At 50.7% G+C, this 21,153-nt stretch overlaps 1 protein-coding gene across 1 annotated transcript; it reads left to right on the top strand.

The window, feature by feature from the left end:
- The first annotated feature begins 1,842 nt into the window (after positions 1-1,842).
- Positions 1,843-6,986, top strand: TMEM179B (transmembrane protein 179B). The gene is made up of 5 exons (XM_039482750.1): positions 1,843-1,997; positions 4,447-4,634; positions 4,724-4,858; positions 5,057-5,135; positions 5,734-6,986. Exons 1-5 carry the CDS (start codon positions 1,902-1,904, stop codon positions 5,890-5,892), a joined length of 657 nt encoding a protein of 218 aa, XP_039338684.1. The 5' UTR covers positions 1,843-1,901; the 3' UTR covers positions 5,893-6,986.
- Positions 6,987-21,153: the final 14,167 nt, after the last annotated feature.

Consider the following 21,153-nt stretch of genomic DNA (forward strand, 5'->3'; position numbering starts at 1 on the left):
TTCAGCAGCACTATCTGGCCGTGCTTTGGGAACGATGCAGAGTCACACAGGCTCAGGGCTGGGCTGTGGCCTCTCCAGCAGTCATTGTAAGGTAGGGGGCCCCAATGCGGGCACCATGGCATCTAAGTGTGCCCATGTACTGGCCAGTGGATAAGCATCTGCTGAAACGCTGCCGACAAGCAGCGTCATCCAGCGGTGTTGCCACCCAAATGCCACTGAAAATTGGCGGCATTTTGGCGGTGACACCTGGATGATGATGCTTGTTGCTGGTATTTCAGTGGTGACGCCTAGTGATGTTGCTGCTTGTTGGCATTTTGGTGGATGCTCGTCCGCTGCCACGGTCTGCCACATGAAAAAGGTTGGGGACTGCTGTGGTTAAGGTGTCAAGCAGGTGAGTTTGTGTCTTTCTGTGATGCTTCACGGGCACAGCTCCCAGCAGTGAGTGCAAATCCTCCCTGAGAGTGGGAGATGGGACCAGAGCAAAAATAAACCACCTCTGTTATCTTATACCCCTGTACCCCAGGGCTTGTTTCTCTCCAAAGAAGGAGCTGGAAGGTGATGGGCAGCTGTATGTATAATAAGTGGAGATACACCTATCTCCTAGAACTGGAAGGGACCTTGAAAGGTCATGGAGTCCAGCCCCCTGCCTTCACTAGCAGGACCAAGTACTGATTTTTGCCCCAGATCCCTAAGTGGCCCCCTCAAGGATTGAACTCACACCCCTGGGTTTAGCAAGCCAATGCTCAAACCACTGAGCTATTCCTCCCCTGAGTATGAAACTGATAGAAAACAAGTCACCTATTCAAGGTTAGGAAGCCCAGGTGCTGCTATTAGCTCACCTTCCAGGAGAGGGCACTAGCTCAGAAAGTGCCAGTTGATAACACAACTGCTAGGAGAAGTTAGTGAAATCAATGGAAAAGTGACAGCCAGAACCAAGCACCTTTGCAGCTGGAACTCTGTGTATGGCTAATGTTAGGAGTTTGACCAAACACAAATGGGTCTTTTACAACTGAGAAATATCAGGGTATCGGTGTAAGGGAAGCAGAGCCACCCCGGGACTGCGACATGAGCTCCCATGAGAACTAAAAACCAGCACAAACCTCACCAGGCCATGCTCCTCTGACCCTGCGGTCTCTATTTCACACATTGCTGCCTGTCTACGGAGAGATTACTAGAAAACAATCCAAACCCTTCACACGCCTCTGCTAGAGAGAGGATGAGAACAACGGTCAGTCACGGTGTTTAATGCACTGAGTGGGGGCGCTCAGGTACTGTGGTAATGAGTGCAGTGCAAGCATCGCTATTGAAGATGGCAACCAATGGGGACCTATTGGAGCACTCGGATGTGACTGACTTGATTTACAGAGGAAGACTAATCGCAGGGGAGCTTTTCCAGAGGCTCTCACCAAAGCGTGTACATGTGGGCAGTGTGCTTGGGACTAGGCCTCTTGAGCTGATCTAGGATGCCTGCCACCCAGAGGCTGGAGCCCGTGTGGCAATCAGTGGCACTCCGAGCCCTCCAGCTGCGTGGTGAGGTGTGAGGCTGCGGGTAACCCGCTGTAGCCTGCCGGCGCTATTGGCCTGTGCTGTACAGCGCCTGGCGCAATGGGGGGTGACGAGCTGCATGCAGTGCGCAGCAGAGGGGTGGGGGTTGTTTTCTCCCCGCACACAGCGGCCGGGCTCACCCTGGCCGGGTTTGGGGGGGGGCTTTAATTGGCGCAGGGAGCAGGGGTCTCTCTCGCGGTACTAACTGGGGGAGGGCGACGGGACAGGCTCATTTCAGCACAAACATGGGGGGGACAACACGGGAGCGTCCCACTGGAGCCTCTCCAGGCTGGCGGGGGCGGATCTCCCAGGGGGCGGGGATTGGGGCTTCGGGCCCTGGGCTGGCCGAGGGGAACATGGCGGTGTCCGCGCTGCAGCTGGGGGAACTGGCCCTGCACGGAGCTGCCTTCCTCTGCGGGGTGGTCTGCGCCTCGGCCCTGACCGTCACCCAGGTACCTGCCCGGGAGCGGGGGGGGGGGGGTCTGCCCGGGAAGGGGCGCGCGAGGGAAGCAGGGGCTGGGTGAAAGCTCCTCCCCGCCCCCCGGAGAAAGGCAGGGGAAACACCCGGCCCCAGTGCGCACCTCCCCCCCACCCCCTGGCTGCTGGTGTCTCCGTGTCCACTAGCCGCAGCAGCGGCCCCCGCGAGTCTGACTGCCCCCAAAACACCCCCACCCCGCAATCTGCGGCACCCCCACCCAGGACTCCCTCGAGCAGCCCCATTACACCCAGCAGCTTCTCTCAGCGTACAACCCCCCACCCCCCCTTGGTTCCCTCCCACCACCTCCACCTCCGTCAACCGTCCAGCCCTGCACAGCCAGCGATCACTAGCAGCACTGAGTGCCCAGCGGGGCAGGGGTTAATTTAAAAGGCCCTGGAAAGACTCATCACTACCTGCCAGGTGCTGCGGGAAGCATTGGCCCATCCCCCCTCCCTCTGGTGCTGGATTGTGCACCCACACCCTGGTGCACTCAGCCCCTGACCTGTCATGTGAGCTGCACAGCCCTGGAGCTAATGCGAGTCAGCTGAGGCCCCGGAGAGGCAGGAAAGCTCTAGCAGTTAGTTTCCTTCCTGTCCCACCTAGGTGCATACACCCATCCCTGTGCACACACAGGCGCCACCCTCCCATCTGGGGCCCTGGGTCTCTCAGGACACAGACACTGGTTCTCCACCGCTGTTCTTTCCCCTCCCATTCAGCCCCAGAGAAGCCATTACTGTATTTGCCATTTGGCTGCACCTATCCGGCTCCCCATCCACATCCACACAGGAAGTAATCAGTCCTGGCCCTAAGGGCTTAGAAGGCAAGTGACAGCGCCAAGCTGTGAGGCTCTCAGGCCTGGTCTTCACTGAGGCTCGGAGCAAATTCTCCCCTGGCAGCGCTCAGGGGCTTGGGAGGAGCTAGTCAGACTGGGTACTGCCAAGTGAACCTAGACCTGCTTCAGGCAGGGTTAAAGAACTTGATGGTAAAATCCCCCAGCCCTCTGCTCCCAGCATGGCTACTGCAGAGAGGAAGGGTGGATGGCCCAACTGGCATGAGACTTGGTTACACACCTTGCTCCACCACGGGCCTCCTGTGTGACCTGTGAGTTACTTATGTCTCCTCCAGCGGCTCCATAGCTCGTTCCCCGGTTGGAATGGGCAGAGGGAGGAAGTGCCAAGACAAAAGTACCTCAGAAAAACTGTAGCAAACTATGACAATGTAGGACTTTTTTGTAATATTTCAGTGAGTCTTGTTTGCCTCAGTTTCTCCTGCTGAGGGCGGTAGAAAGGGAGCATTTGCTTTCAGCTCAGGCTAGGAGATGTAGGTGTGGGTGTCGGCTAGCTGCCTGGGGCTTGGGCCCCCATATCAATACAGCATTTGAGAAGACAATGGCAAATCCAGTCACTTGGATGTTGGTGCCTAGCAACCAAAGACCCCAAGGGACAGGGATTTCCACACCTCTTGGCAGGGAGGTAGAGCAACATTCCCCACAAGAATAAGGGACTGGGAAGGTGGGGAGATAAGATTGGGCTGCTGGAAGGAGTCAGGGCTTGCCTGGAGCCTGACCAAGGAGATCAAACGCAGTGACAGACAGAACTTGCACCAAGGGGTTCACTCCAGCTTGGCTGGGCTCTGGGCTAACCCGAAGGGACTGTGCTCTAACCTTCGGGTCTCTGTGCTACCCAAAGGACTTCCTATGCTGTGTGCCAGTGAACTAATAATCCCGACTGTTGTGACGCTGTTTGGTGTCACTACAGATGCTTGGCAAGGTGCACTAATCCCTGAGGAGTGGACAAGTCTCTATCAGGGGGTCTGGCACACTGAAGGGGCTCCTCCTAGAGACTTCCAAAGCAGGGGGCGTAGCACGATCCTGTGGCTCAGTGACAGGCTGAAACCAGTTCCATACAGGGGTCTGGGAAGGACAGACAAGTTCTCCCACAATACACCACAAACCAGTTCCTAGAGCAGCTTCAGGTGCTAAGGGCCTTGGGACACACCCCAGAAATCCTAGAGCAAAACACACACAGCTACAGCGCCAGCGTGGAGATAGGCTGGGTACATGTGTGACTGCAGGTGTGCCAGCCTGGAGACAGATACACCATACACCTTGGGTCTCTGGCCCAGATCCTCAGACTTATTTAAGCAACTAACTCCCCTGGGGAGGACAGTCCTTCCCATGAGAGTGAGGTGCCTAAATACCTTTGAAGAGCTGGGCCTCAATTCCCCAAGGAGCATACAGGCATCTTAGACAGATGCTGGTGGAGTCCCGCCCTCCCCGCCCCTGCCAATCTTGGTCAGGGACTGGGCAGGGCCTCAATGCTTTGCTATAAAACAACGGAAATGCCGCTGAATGGGAGTGTCTATGTCCTCTGTGCTGTGGAATCTGCTTCCCAAGGAGGCCGTCTCTGTTCTCTCGTTCCCAGGGGGAGTTTGGTGGCCAGTGTATCCTCTATGGGTCCGTAGACAAGAACGGGACGGCCCTCGCTCTATCTCGCTTCAGCAACATCTCCCTCTGTTACTTCGTCGCTGCCATCTCCATCCTCATCGCTGTGTACTGCTTCGCAGTGCTGCTCTACGGCATCTACAGCTGCTGCATGGACGAGGGGCGGTGGTGAGCAGAGGGCACATTTGGGGGTGGGGAGTTTGAGCCAGCCAGTCCCACCAGCTGGTCACACTGAACTCTCCCCCATCCCATTCCAGGGATCACACCTGGCTCACCATCAACCTGGCAATCTCTGCTGTGATCCTCTTCTTCCTGCTGGTCTCGGCCTGTATCCTCCGGGTTGGGATGGACACTCTGTGCTCATCCATCCTCCAAACCAAACTTGTGAAAAGGTAGGTGGGCTTCTCTCTCTCTCAGGGGAGGACCGCACTCCCCATGTCCAGAATGACCCCTGTCATTCCCAGTAGCCACAGGCTCTGAGTCGGTGCAAAGACCCAGCACCGGAGTGGGGGGAATCGACCCGTGTGGGATTTCTCCTCCTCCAGTTCTCCAGCTAATCCATGCTCTGTCCTTTCCTAACTCCACTCTAGCTGCCAAGAGGCCCAGCGCGCACAGTGGTTCCCAAAGTATAATGCAGCGAGGTTCTACGACAATCTCTACAGTGCTGAGGTGAGAATTAACCCAGGGGCAGGGGGCAGCGGCTGAGGGAACAGCAGAACTTCTGCCCCCAAGAGTTTCAAAGAGGGCTGGCCATTGCTGTGAGAAACGTGGAAGCACAGCAGCACCAACACAGCATGAGCGCCTTGTGAGAACCATTATTCTCAAGCCCCTGGTTTGGGTCCCGTCCTATTAGAGGAGACCATGGGGGAGGGAAAGAAGGTGGGCTCCATCCAATTAACAGTCAGTCCCTTTACAATTAGTGAGGAAATTCCGCTTGCTGCAGTGCAATCAGCTTGGGGGACTCCAGGCAGCCGGATTTAGTATCTTGGTGGCCCCTGATGTTTGTAGGTGAGCTAAGAACAAAGTCGAACACCCTCATGCTTCGGGGGAGGAGGAAATCCCACCCCACGTGGGCCAGGTGTGGTACAGCCAGGTGTTCGCTGATGAAGCAGCAGGCAGGACAGACAACTGGACAAGCCAATGGTCTGGCCGCTTCTTCCTCGGGTGGGGCTTTGGAGGAAGGGTCTGAGGGAGATGGGCAGGGAGGGCAATACACAGCCATGTTTCACCAACCCCCTGCTACCTGTGGTTCTCCCCACTCTGACAGGCGGCTGCCTGGGTGAACTTCTTCTTCTGGTGTCTGCTGCTGGTCCTGTTGCTCGTGCAGCGCAGACGGGAAGCCCCGTTCCAGCTCCTGCAGCGCAACGACCCCGAGTGGAGCTCCGAGACAGATGCCATCTTTGGTGCCCGGCCACAGAGGCCGTGAGGAGACTGGGAGGGACAAGCAGCCTCAGTTTGGGCAAGGGGGGAATGTGTGTGTATGTGAGAGAGAGCGCACACATGAGTGGGAGAGAGGAGAGGGCTGGAAGCATCCCCACTCTCCCACCCACCAGTGCCTTTCCTCTGGCTTCAGGGGTGCTCTGCTTGTCCTCCTCTGGCTGTTCTGGTTCTTGATAGTGAGGAAAGCCAATGGGCTGGCCAATGATCCTGGCTGTCTGGCGTGATCCCACTCATAGTCCCAACCTCCAGTACCCATCTCCTCCCACCTCCACCCCTACAGAGGGGGTGGGCCAGGACTAGGGTTCACTTCACACACAGGCACCCTACGGGGGGGGCGGGGGGTTCTGAATATGAGAGGATCTCAGCACAGACATGAGCTGTGCAGCGTTCCTTGACATCTCCACCGGAACCCACTGTTGACACTGCAGGTTCGGTAATCCTTGGATCTGGGGGACACCGGCAGCCACATCAATCTCCCCTCCCCTGAAGCTCTCTGATGTCAGTGTGATGGGCTTTACATAAGACCGTGGGGTGCATCTGCCTTAAATACCAGAGACACTGGGAGTGCATGAGCCCATTCCAGCTGGGCGTGTGCAATCACAGAACTAGCTTAGTGGAGGTAGAGCGATTCTTCTCAGGGAGTGGGGAAAGGAGGGCTTAGAGCAGGCCCTGCCCGGACGGAGGAGAGAAGCCCCAGCAGCACCACCATGACACTAGTTATAGGATGTGGGGCCAGGGGAAGCCCTTGAAACCCAAGTGCCAATGAGCAGGGTGTCCAATTGTCCAAAGCTGGTTGCCGTACCCTCTCAGCAAGAGGGCACCTCATTTCAGGAGCCAAAGAGAGAATGCCAGCTGCCTAAGTGCAGGTGATCCTGCTGGGCCAGCAAGTGCCTTTCACGGGGTGTTTGAAGACCAGAGAAAGAGGGAAGGGCCCATTCATGCCTAAATGCCTCTGCAGACCCCCTCCTGCTCAAGGGTTGGGATCTCTTTGCACCATTATTGTATGTGGAACTGGGCCCATTTCTTGTGCCTTTTCATTTTGTATTAAACCTTGTTATTAAAATGATGATTTTCACCAGATCAGCTTGTGCAGGGGTCATTTTGTCTTCCTTCGGATGCATAGAATGGAACACACAGACAGGGGATATTTATACATACAGAGAACGTGAAAAGGTGGAAGTATGCATACCAACAGGCAGAGTCTAATCAATTGAGATGAGCAGTTTTTCTCACTCCACTGGATATTGCAGGTTGGTCACAGTCTTTCATCTGCAGGCTTTTCCTCTTAGCCTCAGGACAATCTCTTCAGCTCCAGCTCTCTTGTTGCCTTCAGCGTAGGTAGGGTACCAATGACAGGGAAGGTAGGTACCAATGACAGGGAAGGATAGGAGAGAGGTCCTGAAGGCCAAATTTAGGCTGCTAGGTAAGAGATTGAAGTCCAGGACCTCTAAGGTAGCATTCTCTGAAATGCTTCCAGTTCCACACGCAGGGCCAGTTAGGCAGAACTGCAGGGTCTCGATGCGTGGATGAGACAATGGGGTAGGGAGGAGGGGTTTAGATTTATTAGGAACTGGGAAGCCTTTTGGGAAAGGGGGAGCCTATGCAGGAAGGATGGGCCCCACTTAAACCAAAATGGAACGGGATGGCCGGCATGTAAACGTAAAAAGGTCGTAGAGCAGTTTTTAAATTGAGGGCTAGGGGAACGTGGACAGGTGCAAAGATGCATGTGGTTCAGACAGACACAGCCGTTAGGGCAGTGTTTCTCAACCAGGAGTACATGTATATCAGGGTTTATATCAACTCATCTAGATATTTGCCTAGTTTCACAACAGGCTACATAAAAAGCACTAACGAAGTCAGTACAAACTACAATTTCATACAGACAATGACTTGTTTATACTGCTCTATATACTATCCACTGAAATGTAAGCACAATATTTATATTCCAATTGACTTATTTTATAATTCTATGGTAGAAATGCAAAAGTCAGCACTTTTTCAGTAATAGTGTGCTGGGACGTTTTTGTATTTTTATGTCTGATTTTGTAAGCACGTACTTTTTAAGTGAGGTGAAACTTGAGGGTCCACAAGACAAATCAGACTCCTGAAAGGGGTACAGTCGTCTGGAAAGGTTGAGAGCCAGTGCCTTAGGGGAGGTCTATTAATGGAAATTCTCTATATCCAAGTAAGGAGGAGAGGATGGACTATGATAAAATATGGGTAGGATCTGATGAGAAATGGTGAAATGAAAGAGTTCCATTCAATTACATCACGTAATGGTAGACAGCGACAATTTTTTTAAGTGCCTATATACAAATGCTAGAAGTTTAAATACTAAGATGGGTGAACTAGGGTGTCTTGTATTAAATGAGGATATAGATATAACAGGCATCACAGAAACTTGGGGGAATGAGGATAATCAGTGGGACCCAGTGATACCGGGGTACAAAATATATTGGAAGGACAGAACTGGTCGTGCTGGTGGGGGAGCGGCACTATATGTGAAAGAAAGCATGGAGTCAAATGAAGTAAAAATCTTAAATGAACCAAACTGTACCATAGAATCTCTATGGATAGTAATGCCGTGCTTGGATAAAAATAATATAGCGGTAGGGATATACTATGGATCACCTGACCAGGATGGTGATAGTGACCGTGAAATGCTCAGGAAGATTAAAGAGTCTATACAAATAAAAAAATCAATAATAATGGGGGATTTCAGCTATCCCCATATTGACTGGGTACATGTCATTGCAGGACGAGATGCAGAGAGAAAGTTTCTTAACACCTTAAATGTTTCTTGGAGCAGCTAGTCCTGGAACCCCTAAGAGGAGAGGCAATTCTTGACTTAGTCCTAAGAGGAGCACAGGAGCTGGTCCAAGAGGTGAATATAGCTGGACTGCTTGGTAACAGTGACCATAACATAATAAAATGTAACATGCCGAGGGGAAGAGAGGAGGAGAAACCACAGCAGACCACCACGGTAGCATTTAATTTCAGAAAGGGGAACTACACAAAGGAAGTTAGTTAAACAGAAATTAAAAGGTACAGCGCCAAAAGTGAAATCCCTGCAAGCTGCATGGAAACTTTTTAAAGACACCCTAATGGAGGCTAAATGTAAATGTATATCCCAGATTAAAAAATCATAAGAGCACCAAAAAATTGCCATCGTGGCTAAATAAAGTAAAAGAAGCAGTTAGAGACAAAAAGGCATCCTTTAAGAAGCGGAAGTTAAAGCCTATTGAGGAACAAAAATGTTTTTAAGTACATCAGAGGCAGGAAGCCTGCTAAACAACCAGTGGGGCCACTGGACAGTCGAGATGCTAAAGGAGCACTCAAGAATTATAAGGCTATTGCGGAGCAACTAAATGGATTCTTTGCATCAGTCTTCACGGCTGAGGATGTGAGGGAGGTTCCCAAACCTGAGCCATTCTTTCTGGGTGACAAATCAGAGTAACTCCCAGACTGAGGTGTCATTAGAGGAGGTTTTGGAACAAATTGATAAATTAAACAGTAATAAGTCACTAGAACCAGATGGTATTTGCCCAACAGTTCTGAAGGAACTCAAATGTGAAATTGCAGAAGTGCTAACTGTGGTATGTAACTTATCACTTAAATCAGCTTCTGTACTACGTGACTGGACAGTGGCTCATGTGATGCCAATTTTTAGAAAAGGCTCCAGAGGCCAGTAAGCCTAACTTCAGTAACAAACAAATTGGTTGAAACTATAGTAAAGATCAGAATTATCAGACACATAGATGAACACGATTTGTAAAGGGAAATCATGCCTCGCCCATCTCATAGAATTCTTTGAGGGGGTCAACAAGCATGTGGACAAGGGGTATCCAGTGGATATAGTGTACTTAGATTTTCAGAAAGCCTTTGACAAGGTCCCTCACCAAAGGCTCTTAAGCAAAGTAAGCTGTCATGTGATAAGAGATAAGGTCCTCTCATGGATAAGTAACTGGTTAAAAGATAGGAAACAAAGGGTAGAAACAAATCGTCAATTTTCAGGATGGAGAGAGGTAAATAGTGGTGTCCACCAGGGATCTGTACTGGGACCAATACTGTTCAACATATTAATAAATTATCTGGAAAAAGAGGTAAACAGTGAGGGGCAAAATTTGCAGATGATACAAAACTACTCAAGATAGTTAAGTCCAAAGCAAACTGCAAAGAGTTACAGAGGGATCTCACACAACTGGGTAACAAAATTGCAGATGCAATTCTATATTGATAAATGCAAAGTAAGGCACATTGGCAAACATAATCCCAGCTACACATACAAAATCATGGAGTCTAAATTAGCTGTTACCACTCAAGAAAGAGATCTTGGGATCATTCTGGATAGTTCTCTGAAAACATCCACTCGATGTGCAGCGGCTGTCGAAAAAGCAAACAGAATGTTGGGAATCATTAGGAAAGGGATAGATAAGACTGAAAATATCATAATGCCACTATATAAATCCATGCTACGTGCACATCTTGAATCCTGTATGCAGATGTGGGTGCCCAGTCTCAAAAAAGATACATTAGAAATGGACAAGGTACAGAAAATGGCAACAAAAATGATGAAGGGTATGGAACAGCTTCCATATGAGGAGAGATGATTAAGACTGGGACTTTTCAGGTTGGAACAGAGACGACTAAGGGGGAAATATGATAGAGGTCTCTCAAATCATGACTGGTGTGGAGAAGGTGAATAAGGAAGTATTATTTACTCCTTCTCATAACACAAGAACTAGGGTTCACCAAATGAAATTAATAGGCAGCAGGTTTAAAACAAACAAAAGGAAGTATTTCTTCACACAACACACACAGTCAGTCTGTGGAACTCTTTGCCAGAGGATGTTGTGAATGTCAAGACTATAACAGGGTTCAAAAAACAACTGGATAAATTCATGGAGGAAGTCCATCGATGGCTATTAACCAGGATGGGATGGTGTCCCTCGCGTCTGCTTGCCAGAAGCTAGGCATGAGCGACAGGGGATGATCACTTGATGATTACCTCTTCTGTTAATTCCCTCTGGGGCACCTGGCATTGGCCACTGTTGGAAGACAGGACACTGGACTAGATGGATCATTGGTCTGACCCAGTATGGCCGGTCTTATGGACTTGTCATCCAGTCATCGCAAGGCCCTCTATAAACATTCTGGTATCAGTCCGGCTCCATAAGATGGAACAGGATCTAGGTCCTGTCTTCAATACTTGGTGGATCCCCATTCCAATGATATCTGAGCCCCCCACAATCTCTTAATGTATTTATCTTCACAACATCCCTGAGAGGAAGGGCAGGGCTGTTATCCCCATTGGCCAGATGGTGAAGTGAGGCACAGGGACGCTATGTGACTTGCCCAGGATGACAGAGGGAGTCTCTGCTGGAGCACGGAATTTCATTTGGGTCTCCCAAGTCCTAGGCTAGTGCCCCACAGCAACTCTCCATCTTACAAAGGGGGACACCAAAGCACAGGCTGGGAAAGTGACTTAAAAGTTCAGTTACACAGTGAGTCAAAGGAACTAAGAAATGAATCCAAATTTACAGTGAAATTAGGGAAGAAAATAGGGCAGATTTTGTTGTACAGAGCATGAGGCAGAGCCTTTTAAACAAAATCCTTGGGGCTTTTACTTACAACATGCAAGAGATACCATATTCTGGCCCAGTACGAAGTGAGTTACTGCAGTATGTGTATAGCACCTAAGGCAAAATACCGAAGAATCAACAATTGTGTAGGCACCCAGGAGCTTTTGATGGCACCTCATGGTGCATAGAAATGCCCTGAGATAGAATAAATAGTTGGCAAAAGAAAAGTAATGTACTTGGTCTTGCGCTCTTAAATGGCACAACTTCAGGATACCCGACGATAGACGATAAACCTCACAGGAGCTGTTTTCACTTGACATGGCTTTTCTTAACAGTTTCTTATTAATTTAGTTCTTAAAGAGCATCCACACTAGGGAAAACAGGTGTGCTTTTATTACATGCTAGCTGACCTGGTAAAATCCCAGTGAGGACAAGGCAGTTTGTAGTTTTCACATGCATTAGCAGTCGCAGGTAATCCCAACCTGAGTTTATCTTGATTTGATAACATGTTAAAACTACACTTGTCTTGTCTTCACTAGGACTTTATTTTGTGTTAGTTCATGGTAGGAACACACATTGTATTCCTGTGTGAAGACAAGGCCTCAGAGAAGCATTTGCAATGCATGAATCACCAAATCCTGTAAATTTGCAGCAAGCTGGAGTTTCACACAAAACACAACCCCCTTTCTGAACTAGTGCGCATCATATGTGTTGCCTAAGAAGCATTTGCAAATGGAAAAAGTGTCTAGATCGGGGGTCAGCAACCTTTCAGAAGTGGTGTGCCGAGTCTTCATTTATTCACTCTAATGTAAGGTTTCTTGTGCCAGTAATACATTTTAACATTTTTTAGAAGATTTTTCTATAAGTCTATAATGTATAACTAAACTATTGTTGTATGTAAAGTAAATAAGGTTTTTTAAATGTTTAAGAAACTTAATTTAAAATTAAATTAAAATGCAGAGCCCCCCGGATCGGGGGCCAGGACCCAGGCAGTGTGAGTGCCACTGAAAATCCGCTCATAAGCTGCCTTTGGCACGCATGCCATAGGTTGCCTACCCCAGTTTAGATCAAGGCAAGGTACCCAAGTTCTGTGCCTCGGAATGCTGAACTGTGGGAAAATACTGAATACCATCTTTTCTCCTTCCAAAGAGGGCAGCATTTTCAATTGCAATAGCAACAACAAAGGAAGGCAGGAATAGTATGGAAGAAAGAGCTAGTGAGGATACATAGGACAACAGTGTGTCAAGAGAGAACCCCAAAAGCTCAATAGAAGGGAGAATGTTAGAATAAGACCCCAGACCTAAGAGGTAACCAGCAGGTCTATCTGTACTACACTAGCTATTACGCATGTCTTAAAGCACCATGCTACTCTGGACACGGACATAAGCAGTATTTGTTAATTAATAACATTTTTGTTGCAGTACCCCAGAGGACTCAGTTTGCTTCAGAATGTTACGGCACTGAAGCATAAGATACAGTCCAGCCCCTGCCTTCAGGGAGTTCACAAGCCAAGTTCTATGGTAGCTTTAGTGAGGAACACATACCCATTAACGCAAGCAGAAGTGTTTGAGTCAGGGAGTCTGACTGCCATTTATGGTGCTTTTGAGAAAGCAGGGGGTGGTATGCAGCATGTGGTAATAGACACAGCAACCATTTTTCCTCTGTGGCATGAAAGTCTTAATTTCTCTTTGGGGAAAACATTGCTCTATGCTGGTGGTGTACATTTATTTGTGTGGATACAAACGAACTTCTTTATCCGGTACTGGCGGATTTTTAAAAATCTGATTAAAGTAAGAATGTGGGAGTCCACTCTGTGCTGTGACTACTTTCAATAGGCTGGTTAACTACTACTTGCCAGACTGAAGGGCCTTAGAGAGACAAAGGTGGGTGCAGAGATATATTTTAGTGGACCAACTTGTTGGTGAAAGAAACAAGCTTTTGAGCTATACAGAGCTCTTCCCCTGGTCTGGGGCTATGTCTTCCCTGCAGACTTTACAGCTTACAACTGCAGCTGCCCCGCTGTAAGGTCTCCCATGTAGCCGCTCTATACTGGCGGGAGAGCTCTCTCCCATCAGCATTATAAAACCATCCCATGAGTGGCGGTAGCTATGTCAACAGGAGAGCATCTCCCACCGACATAGTGCTGTCCAGACTGGTGCTTCTGTCAGTGAAACTTATGTCAGTCAGGCATGTGTTTATTTCACACCCTGATGGACAAAAGTTTTACCAACAAAAGTGCTAGTGTAAACATAGCCTGGGAAAGGTACTTGGTGTCACAGCAAAATATGAGAGTGAACAGAGAGTTTAGCATAAGTAGTTAGCACATAACCTAAGGGACCTTTTTATCGTGCTGTAGCTATTTCAGTACCCCCCCCCCCCGATCTAAATAAAATCAGTTCTATTCCTCTGCTTCCAAAGTTCTTCTCCTATAGCCGTGCTGGTCAGTTTCCCCATGTAGACAGGCCCCGAGGCTCCCCTAGATATACAGTGATCCAAGTTGATGGGGGTGAGATCTTTGATATGTTCATTGGTGCTCTATTGGAACAAACTACCGAGGCCAGCGGTGGATTCTCCATCTCTGGATGTCTTCAAGTCTGCAGGCCTCTCAGGGAGATAGACAGTCCCGCATACATTATTTGGCTCTGTACAGGGGCAAATGGATTAAATTCTATGGCCTGTGTTACACAGGCGGTCAGATCAAATGATCCCATTGTCCCCGCTGCCCTTAAAGTCTAGGAAGCCGTTGTTGCAGCTTTGCCTAGAGAAAGGAAGGGAGGTGGCAAAGGAACGTTTGAGATGACAGCCCCTCCCTAATAAATGGCACATTTTCAGCACTTAAGTAATTTAACTGGGAATCCCCAGAATCTTAATACTGGGTCTGTCTTCTCCGCTGAGGTAGAGCAGACCAGCCCCTCAGAAATACTTGGATTCTAATCTCCTCAGAGGCAGATCTCCATTCATATCCCATGCAGCCCAGGAACAGGGGTGAGGGATCCTCCAACACATCACATGATCAGGGTGTGGAAACTGAACCTGACTCTTGGGTCAATGATGGGGGTGTGCTTGCAAATGCTCTGGAAAGAGCCACATGGTGATAGATTCAGGTGATAGGAACAAACATCTGGAACAGGTATCAGCATGCAGAATATGTGCCTTTCTGGCTCTGGCGAGCTCTGCTCTGCTAGCAGGAATGGGAAGGGGAGGGATTTGGCTGGGCATTCTTCTATCTGCGCTTCGTGAAATGCAGTATGTCCAATTCTCCTTTCTACCAACAAGTCTTGGCTCAAGGGCCTTGATTGTGTCAGGTGTATGAGATCAGGCCCTTGAATACAGATAGTCATTGCCTGAGAAAGGGAAGAAAATTATATGTGCCATATGGGTCAGTGTAAATTTGCAATTCACAGGGTTGACAGTTCCCTTCTGGATCCCTGCTTTTGACCCTATGACCTCACTCCCATTCCTGTTTTCTCTTTTGTTGCCCCCTGTATTTATTTGACCCCTGGGTCCAGTAGCTCCTCCCCTTAGTCTGGAGGGAGGCCTGCCACTGGTCCAGGGCCGGCTCCAGGCACCAGCTGAGCAAGCTGGTGCTTGGGGCGGCAGATTCTAGGGGGGGCGGCATCCGCCCAATCCTAGGGCGGCACTGATGCTTTTTTGTTTGTTTGTTTGTTTGTTTGTTTGCTGCTCTGGCCGCCCTGTAGGGGGCGGAGGAGGGGAGCGCCCTGCAGCAAATTTGGCAGGGCAGCCTGCGTCCTTCCCTCCCCACCGACCGGAGCAGCTCGGAGCCCTCCTGGCAGGCGGCGCGGAGGTCGGGGCCGTGGGGTGAGCGCCCCCCTGAAGCCCTGGCTGCCCCTCTTCTCTCTCTCTCCCCGTCCCCCCATTAGACCAGGCGCGCACTCTGCAGCACAGGGAGTCCCCTGGCTCCGGCCACCCTGTAGGGTTTTTTGTTTTGTTCTCCCCTGCTTTGCCGGCCGCGCTGTTCCCCCACCCCCGCTTTGCCACTCCAGCCGTGCCGCAGGTTGTTTTTTTTCACCTGCTTTGCTGCTCCAGCCGTGCAGTTTTTTTGTTTTTCCCCCACCCTGCTTTACCACTCCGGCTGTGCTGCAGCTTTGTTTTTTTTTCTTCCCTGCTTTGCCATTCCAGCTCCACCGTTTTTTTGTTCCCCCCACCCTGCTTTGCCGCTCTGGCTGCGCCCTGTTTTCTTTTTCTTTTTTTTTTCTTCACCTGCTTTGCCGCTCCAGCCCCCTGTTCCCCCCACTCTCCCTTTACCGTTCCAGCTCCACCGTGGTTTTATGTTTTTTTTCCCCCCTGCTTTGCTGCTGTGGCTGTGCTGCAGTTTCCTCCCTCCCCCTTTGCCATTCCAGCCGCTCCGTTTTTTTTGTCCCTCCCACCCCACTTTGCCGCTCTGGCCCCGCTGTGGTTTTGTTTTTTCCTCTGCTTTGCCGCTCCGGCAGCCCCCCCCCCCTTTTTTTTCTGCTTGGGGCGGCAAAAAATCCAGAGCCGGCCCTGCACTGGTCCCAGGAACTCAATACAGTAGAACCTCAAAGTTACAAATGCGCCTCCGGAAATGGAGGTTGTGCGTAACTCTGAAGTGTTCATAACACTGAACAAAATGTGATGGGTGTTCTTTCAAAAGTTTACAACTGAAATTGATTTAATACAGTTTTGAAACTTTACTAAGGAGACGATTCTGCTTTTAACCATCTTAATTTAAATGAAACAAGCACTGAAAGAGTTTTCTTACCTTGTCAAATCTTTTTTTAAACTTTCCCTCTTATTTTTAGTTGTTTACGTTTAACACAGTACCACTGTATTGTATTTACTATTTTCCGGGCCCCCCCCCCCCCCCCGCTTGATTGCATACTTCTGGTTCCAAATGCGGTGTATGGTTGACTGATCAGTTTGGTGTTCGTAACTATGAGGTTCTACTGTAGATACAAGGTTAACAGCCCAATGTGGTCATAAGGGCTGGCTTCGTGCAGATTGCTTGAGCCTTTCTCTGCTAAGGCTGGATAGTATAATAATATAGCTGAGTGTACTCCACAGCGAGTCTTCTCCTACCTTGCAGCTACTGGATCTGGAATCACTGAGAGCTGGGTTATGTAATAGAGCCTCAGAACTCAACTTTTATATTGTGGGTGAAGACAGTAGTGTCTGTGAGAGATGCTGTCCTGGGAACAGAACTAACTTCTGACTGCAAACCATAAGTGGAGGACAGCAGGAGGGAAAGGAGGGAAGTGCTGTGCAAAAGGAATATTTGTTCATAGGACTGTCAGATCTGCAGGTGGGGAAACCAAGGCAAAGGACATTGCCCAACGTACTGTGGAAGCCGGGGTTTTGCTTAGTATTCATTCACCAAGCAGCTGATTTATTGTTTCCCATATTAATGCTGTTCCTTTTTCTCTTATAAGTTTTCTTTGTTTCATACACAGTTACTGAGGTCTTCTGAGAGAAAATTTGCCTGTTAAGGGTGCCTAAGGAAGAGGATTTAGTTTTCCCCAGGCTTCTTGGTGGGAACTTGAGCCAGTGTGTTTGTTAATTTCAAGAGGAACCTCTAGATATTTCAACCAAGTCCTTGCTGCTACTGACAACACCTGACAGAAGGGGTCCCTTAGTGATTGGTCTCTATGGAGCGATCACAGTGAGGGGGGAGTGTGTATGACTGTTTTCTATAATTTAATAAAACTAGAGCTTTCATTTGGGCCTAATTCTGTTAAATAGATTGAATAATTATATAGTTAACTTTCTGTCTGCCACCAACACTCTCATTAAAGCCCTGGGGAATCTGAAGTGCAAAAGTATCATGGGCCTGAATGCCCCGTGACTTCAAAGGTAGTTTTATGCAGAGGGGCTCTTGCAGGCGAAAATGCAAAATTGCTGTCAAGTAGAATTATTTATCTGGTTTTTCGTTTCTAGACAGAACTGTAAAAAAAATGGTGACTATTTACAGGACCAAATTGATTTGATTTATTTTTAAATTGCTACTTTGGCTTTTTTACAGAAATAGGAGCAAACTGCTCTTCTACTAACTCTTGTGAAAGGTTCTAGTTTTGCTTGATCAGGCTGGTTCAGTTCAGTGGTGACTGTGCGGTTTTGTCCTGGTGTAACTCCAGTGTCCAATGTAATGAATTTGTCCAGTTGATTCTTTCCTGGAGTGTACATTGTCCCAGACGCTTAAACAAGAAGTTAAATACTGAAATGCAGCCTGGAAATAATGTTCAGATACACCTTGAATGGAGTCGCTTGTAAAACCGGCTGGCTTGGAACCTTCGAGCTTGCAGTCACTTGATGATACCAACAGAAGTGATGAACAGTGTGGAAGGAGAGAGCTCAGGAAATGTGCCTGTCTCCCCAAACATCAGTGCCACTATCTTATTACTTCCAAAGTACCTGCAGATTTACGATCCCAGCTGTGGGCTCTGCACCATTGTGCAGAGAAGCCCGGTTCCCTCCCTGCCTAGATGGTTATTCTCTGGCTGCATTAACCGTGTTCCAGTGGGGTGTTGAGCAATGTGGGGCAGTGACCGCAGTTCCCCCACACAGGGCAGACCCCAGGCGGCGGGGCTGGCCCAAGAAACAGAAATCCTCCTGCATGGTGGAGAAAGAAGCCAGGATGTTCTGAGCCCCTTGGCTGGAGGCTGGACAGTGCAGGAAATGAAGCTGCATGGCAGCAGAGGGAGACTGGACTCTGGGTGAGAGATAGATTGGGGGGAAATAAACAGTGAATCGGGGCCTCTTGTCCTATGCAAGGATCTCTTATGTTGACCCTAGGGAGAGGTACCTTCCCCCATCCCATAGATGGATTCCCACCCACCCCAGTCCCACCATCCCTGTGCACGTGCAGATGACCCTGCTCAGAATCCTATCTGACAGTATAGCTGGGCCTGAAGCATCCACGCTTTCCCCATATGCTTTCCCCCCTCCCCAGTCCCTACACACTAGTACCTGTAGTCCCCACGCAGAGAGGCCCACGGCTCCCCGCAGAGGGAGGGTGGGGTCCTTAGTTTTTCTATATAGAGGATCACCCTGCATAGAGCAACCTGGTGCCCACCAATATCCCCTATGCAGCTCCCGAAACAGGGGTCTCTATTGTCCCTTTGCTGCCACCGGGTGGTCACGGCGGCTCATTACAGCCACCTGGCGAGGGAAGCGCAGCCCCAGTGGATCCTCTCCCCCGAGCGGCTGAGCCCAGGCCACCCTCCCTCTGACCCCCCCGCCCCCTCTCAAGTGGCTGAGCCCAGGCCACCCTCCCCCCCGGCCCTCTCTCCGGTGGCTGAGCCCAGGCCACCCTCCCCCCCGGCCCCCTCTCCGGTGGCTGAGCCCAGGCCACCCTCACGGTGAGGAGGCCCCGCCTCCCCAGCAGGTGCCTGGTCTCCGCAGCGTGGGGCTGGCGGGGCTCTGGCTGACCCGACGCCTCCGTCCCCAGAGAGAGACGCGCTCTGCGCTGGAGGGACAGAGCCCGCCACGGGGTCCCGGCCTGAGGGGCCGTTTGAATTCTCCTTTCAGCGCACGAGGTGGGTGAGGTCATAGCTTCGATTGGACCAACTTGGGTGGGGGGGAGACAAGCGGTGGGGCTTGCACAGCGCGCGACGATTTTCTTCCAGCCGGGCGGGGCTCTCCTCGCTTCCTGCTGCCCGAACCGGCGGGGGGGCACTATGGAAAAGTTTGGCTGCCCTTGGAACTGCTCAAGTCTCGCAGGCTCCCCGCCCCCCCTCAGTCTCTCTCCCCGGAAAGCAGCGGCCCCTCCCTGCAGCTCCTCACTGTTGTTCCTAGGGGTGGGGGGCGCAGCTCGAAGGCTCGGCGGTGCTGCAGGGAGGGGGTGGGGGGATCATGTAACCAAGCAATGCCAGCAAACCCCAGCAGAAATCTTGGGGGGGGGCACCTGACCGTTTCCCCCCCCCCCGCCCACCGTGCATCAGGGCCACCCAGAGGATTCCGGGGGCCTGGGGTCTTCGGCGGCGGGGGGCCCTTCCATTCCGGGACCCGCCGCTGAAGTGCCCCGAAGACCCGGGGCGGGGCCCACCGCGCCGCCGAATTACCGCCGAAGCCGGACCCACCGTCAAAGTGCAGCCCGGTCTTTGGTGGTAATTCGGCGGACGGGAGCCCCCGCCGCGGATCTTCAGGGCACTTCGGCGGCGGGTCCCAGAAGGGAAGGGCCCCCCGCCGCCGAATTACTGCCAAAGACCGAGCTGAACTTCGGCGGTGGGTCCCGCTCCGTCTTCGGCGGTAATTCGCCAGCGGGGGGGTCCTTCCGCCCCGGAGCGGAAGTACCCCCGCCGGCAAAGACTGGGAGCAGAAGAAGCTCCTGTGCCCGGCCCCGCAAGAGTTTTCCGGGCCCCCCGGAGCGAGTGAAGGACCCCGCTCCAGGGGCCCCGAAAAACTCTGGTGGGGGCCCCTGTGGGGCTCGGGGCCTGGGGCAAATTGCCCCTCTTGCCCCCCGCTCTGGGCGGCCCTGCCGTGCATCATCTCTGCTGCCATCGCTTCGGGGGGTGGCTTCACTACAGCGGCGGGGGAGCCGCTGTTGCCGCGGTGCTGAGTGGCCAGGCTGAAGTGCTGCCGCGGTCCCATGGAGAGATCGGTGAGGCCGGACCTGACTCCGGGGTGACGGGAGGGGCTCAGAATTCGCTCTGTTTTCCTTCAGCTGTGAAGGCGAATAATGAAATAAACTCTGTTACCTGATCACAGATCTGGGGTTGTCTGTAGTCCTGGGACTGCCATAAGGAATCCCGTAAACCTCAATCAGCCTAGGTACTTCTCTGGCCCCCATTGCTGCAGTCTCTGTGCACCTCCTGATTATTAAGGGATTCTACCTAGGGAACTTGGTCCAGATTCTTAAAGGTATTTAGGCACTTAACTTCCATTGAAATCAGTGGGAGTTAAGCATCTAAATACCTTTGAGGTCAGATCTGGGCCTTTGTGGTTGAGTTAGGAATAGAACCCATGACTTCCCAGGCTCAGTTCAGTATCCTACCTACTAGACCTTCCTTTTCGCCTACTTAAAATGAAGCCAGCAGTTACACCAGGGCCCTCCCACTAACTTTTATATATGTGCATATTTTTTCAGTTGCACATGGATCATGAGTATGATTGAAATCCAGAGTCTTTAGATCCACAGCCAAGACCTGTTCTGCTTAACTACAGGCATAAAAGCAGCAAAGGGTCCTGTGGCACCTTATAGGCTAACAAACGTATTGGAGCACAAGCTTTCGTGGGTGAATATCCACTTCGTCGGATGAATGAACGTTCATGCTCCAATACGTCTGTTAGTCTATAAGGTGCCACAGGACTCTTTGCTGCTTTTACAGATCCATACTAACACGGCTACCCCTCTGATACAGGCATAAAATACCCAAGGATACAAAGGTCCCAGTTCCTCCTTCTATTGGTGTTGTCCTGGAAATGAGCTGGTATGTCCCCGCTTACCTCTATTTTATGGCTCTTGTGGCCTCCCAAGAGATGGTGGGGAAAGGGGAGGTGCCTGGGGTACTATATAAGTTGGGTTTCTCCCTGTGGTTGAGGTAATTCAGTCTTTGGCAGCAGGGAAGTAGAGGCAGGAGCTCTGAAAGATGATGATCCTGGTCAGTCCCCACAGAGAGTGTGGAAAAGGGGACTATTCTGGCTGCAGTTGGTGGGATGTGTATATTGTTTGTTAAGCTCATGTGTGCCTG

Source organism: Mauremys reevesii, linkage group 7, assembly GCF_016161935.1.
Source record: "Mauremys reevesii isolate NIE-2019 linkage group 7, ASM1616193v1, whole genome shotgun sequence".
NCBI classification, from domain to species: domain Eukaryota; kingdom Metazoa; phylum Chordata; order Testudines; family Geoemydidae; genus Mauremys; species Mauremys reevesii.